The 2,533-nt window shown below is 57.7% G+C and overlaps 2 protein-coding genes across 2 annotated transcripts in view; one reads left to right on the forward strand and one right to left on the reverse strand.

Annotated features, from left to right (window-relative positions):
* Positions 1-24: 24 nt before the first annotated feature.
* Positions 25-1,479, forward strand: ACA1_205660 (heat shock protein 82, putative; the record flags this gene model as incomplete). The annotated part of the gene is made up of 4 exons (XM_004367416.1): positions 25-449; positions 536-923; positions 1,047-1,105; positions 1,143-1,479. Coding segments are annotated over 4 exons (1,209 nt in total), but the record flags the coding sequence as incomplete, so codon positions are not given.
* Positions 1,480-1,600: 121 nt separating this feature from the next.
* Positions 1,601-2,533, reverse strand: part of ACA1_205670 (WD domain, Gbeta repeat domain containing protein) — a gene marked incomplete at both ends in the record, with an annotated part of 2,776 nt that continues 1,843 nt past the window's right edge. Inside the window, 4 exons of the mRNA XM_004367417.1 lie at positions 1,601-1,724; positions 1,813-1,887; positions 1,986-2,242; positions 2,353-2,494. Coding sequence (XP_004367474.1) covers positions 1,601-1,724; positions 1,813-1,887; positions 1,986-2,242; positions 2,353-2,494 — 598 coding nt within the window. The remainder of the gene's footprint in view (positions 1,725-1,812; positions 1,888-1,985; positions 2,243-2,352; positions 2,495-2,533) is intronic.

Raw genomic sequence — 2,533 nt, forward strand, 5'->3', positions numbered from 1 at the left:
GGACGACTACAAGCAGTTCTACAGAACCTGACCAACGACTGGGAGGACTACCTCGCGGTGAAGCACTTCTCGGTCGAGGGCCAGCTCGAGTTCAAGTCGATCGTGTTCGTGCCCAAGCGCCCGCCGTTCGACCTGTTCGAGACCCGCAAGAAGCGGGCCAACGTCAAGCTCTACGTGCGCCGGGTCTTCATCACCGACGACTGCGAGGAGCTCGTGCCCGAGTGGCTCAACTTCGTGCGCGGCATCGTCGACTCGGAGGACCTGCCGCTCAACATCTCGCGCGAGATGCTCCAGCAGAACAAGATCCTGCGCGTCATCCGGAAGAACCTGGTCAAGAAGTGCATCGAGCTCTTCAACGAGATCGCCGAGAAGAAAGAGGACTTTGACAAGTTCTACGAGGCCTTCGGCAAGAACATCAAGTACGGCATCCACGAGGACTCGACCAACCGGTACGCACTACACCGCACACGACACGACACGACACGCATGTAACTCACACGACACGACACGACACGACACGACACGACACACGCAGGACGAAGCTGGCGGAGCTGCTGAGGTTCCATTCGACGAAGTCGGGCGCGGAGATGACGTCGTTCAAGGACTACGTGACGCGGATGAAGGAGAACCAGAAGGAGATCTACTTCATCACGGGCGAGACCAAGAAGGCGGTCGAGAGCGCGCCGTTCGTGGAGGGCCTCAAGAGGAAGGGCTACGAGGTGCTGTTCATGGTGGATCCCATCGACGAGTACATGGTGCAGCAGCTCAAGGAGTACGACGGCAAGAAGCTGGTCAACATCACCAAGGAGGGCCTCAAGCTCGACGAGACCGAGGAGGAGAAGAAGAAGGCCGAGGAGACCAAGAAGGCCAACGAGAACCTGTGCAAGGTCGTCAAGGACATCCTCGGCGACAAGGTCGAGAAGGTACCGTCTCTACACTCCTACTCTCTACGTTCAACATATTTTACATTATTTTTTACATTCTACATTCTACATTGTAACATTGTGCTACTTGATACTGATGACATGGTGATGGTGATGATGTAGGTGGTGATCTCGAACAGGCTGGTGGACTCGCCGTGCGTGCTGGTGACGGGCGAGTTCGGGTGGTCGGCCAACATGGAGCGGATCATGCGCGCCCAGGCCCTGCGCGACCTACATGGTCTCGAAGAAGACGCTGGAGATCAACCCCGACCACGCGATCGTGACCGAGCTCAGGAAGAAGGCCGACGCCGACAAGAACGACAAGACCGTGAAGGACCTCGTGTGGCTCCTGTTCGACACGGCCCTGCTCGCGTCGGGCTTCTCGCTCGAGGAGCCGGGCGGCTTCGCCCAGCGCATCCACCGCATGATCAAGCTGGGCCTCAGCATCGAGGACACCGAGAGCGACCGCGTCATGGGCGACGACGACCTCCCGCCGCTCGAGAGCGAGGAAGCCAGCGCTGCTGATGAGGGCTCCAGGATGGAGGAGGTCGACTAAGCAGCGCGCTTCTTCTTCTTCTTCTTCACTTTACTCTTCCCTTTCTTCTCTTACACTACTGTTGTGCATTCAATTCAGTCTCAATACATCAAACAACAACGTATTTATATATGAGCGAAACTTATTGAGAGATGAAGTCAACGAGGCCGTCGGTGACCTTCTTGACTTCGTACTCGATGGCGTCGGTCTTGAAGCTCTTGCCCGCCATGATGTCCTCCAAGTCCGCCAGCATGTTCTTGGCGAATCTGTCGCTCAACCCCCCAAACACATCACAAAGTCAAAGTCAGACAAGCACGCACGGGCGGCGGAGTCTCTTTTGCTTGGGACCCGTACGCGACAGCTTTCTTCTTGTCCGCCTCCTTTCGGTTGGCCTTCTCGATGTCCTTCCTGATGCTCTTCCACACGTTCCTGTCGTTGCTCACATCAGCGTTGTGTGTCGTGTTGTGTCGTGCGTGTGTGTCGTGATGTGCGTCGTGTGCGTCGTGTGTCATGTGTTGAGAACGCACTTGACAACGGAGGGCAGAAGCTGCGTGAGATAGGAGATGTCCGCGCCGAGGGTGATGTTGAGGTCGAAGCTCGCGATCTTCTTGATGCACTCCCGCTTCGCGGGGAGCTTCGCCTTGGGCTCCAGGCAGCTGTCGAGGTAGTTGCTGAACGCCGGGAACACCACGTCCCGCATGAAGTTGTTCACGTAGGTCTCGAACTCGAAGCCCTTCGCCTTGTGGGCCAGCTCCGTCGCCAGAATATAGAACGCGTCCCACGCCTGCGTCGCACACGCACCCACCGCACACGCACACGCACACGCACGACCGCACGCGCGCACAGTGAGTCTTTTAAGGTTCGGAGCTAAAGGGGGGGGGCAACATGGTGTACCTCCTGGCGGAAGAGGGCGTTGAGGTAGGCCCGGTTGACGTGGGCCGAGAGGCTGATGAAGGACTCGACGTGGGTGCCCAGCAGGCCCAGGATCTCCTCGTCCGACGGGGGCTTGTCGCTGTACTGCTTCCTTAAGAAGCTCCTGGCGCCATCATTGGTGGTCAGTTGTTAACTCTCTCAC

This window comes from Acanthamoeba castellanii (assembly GCF_000313135.1).
Source record: "Acanthamoeba castellanii str. Neff unplaced genomic scaffold scf7180000084755, whole genome shotgun sequence".
Taxonomy (NCBI): Eukaryota; Discosea; order Longamoebia; family Acanthamoebidae; genus Acanthamoeba; species Acanthamoeba castellanii.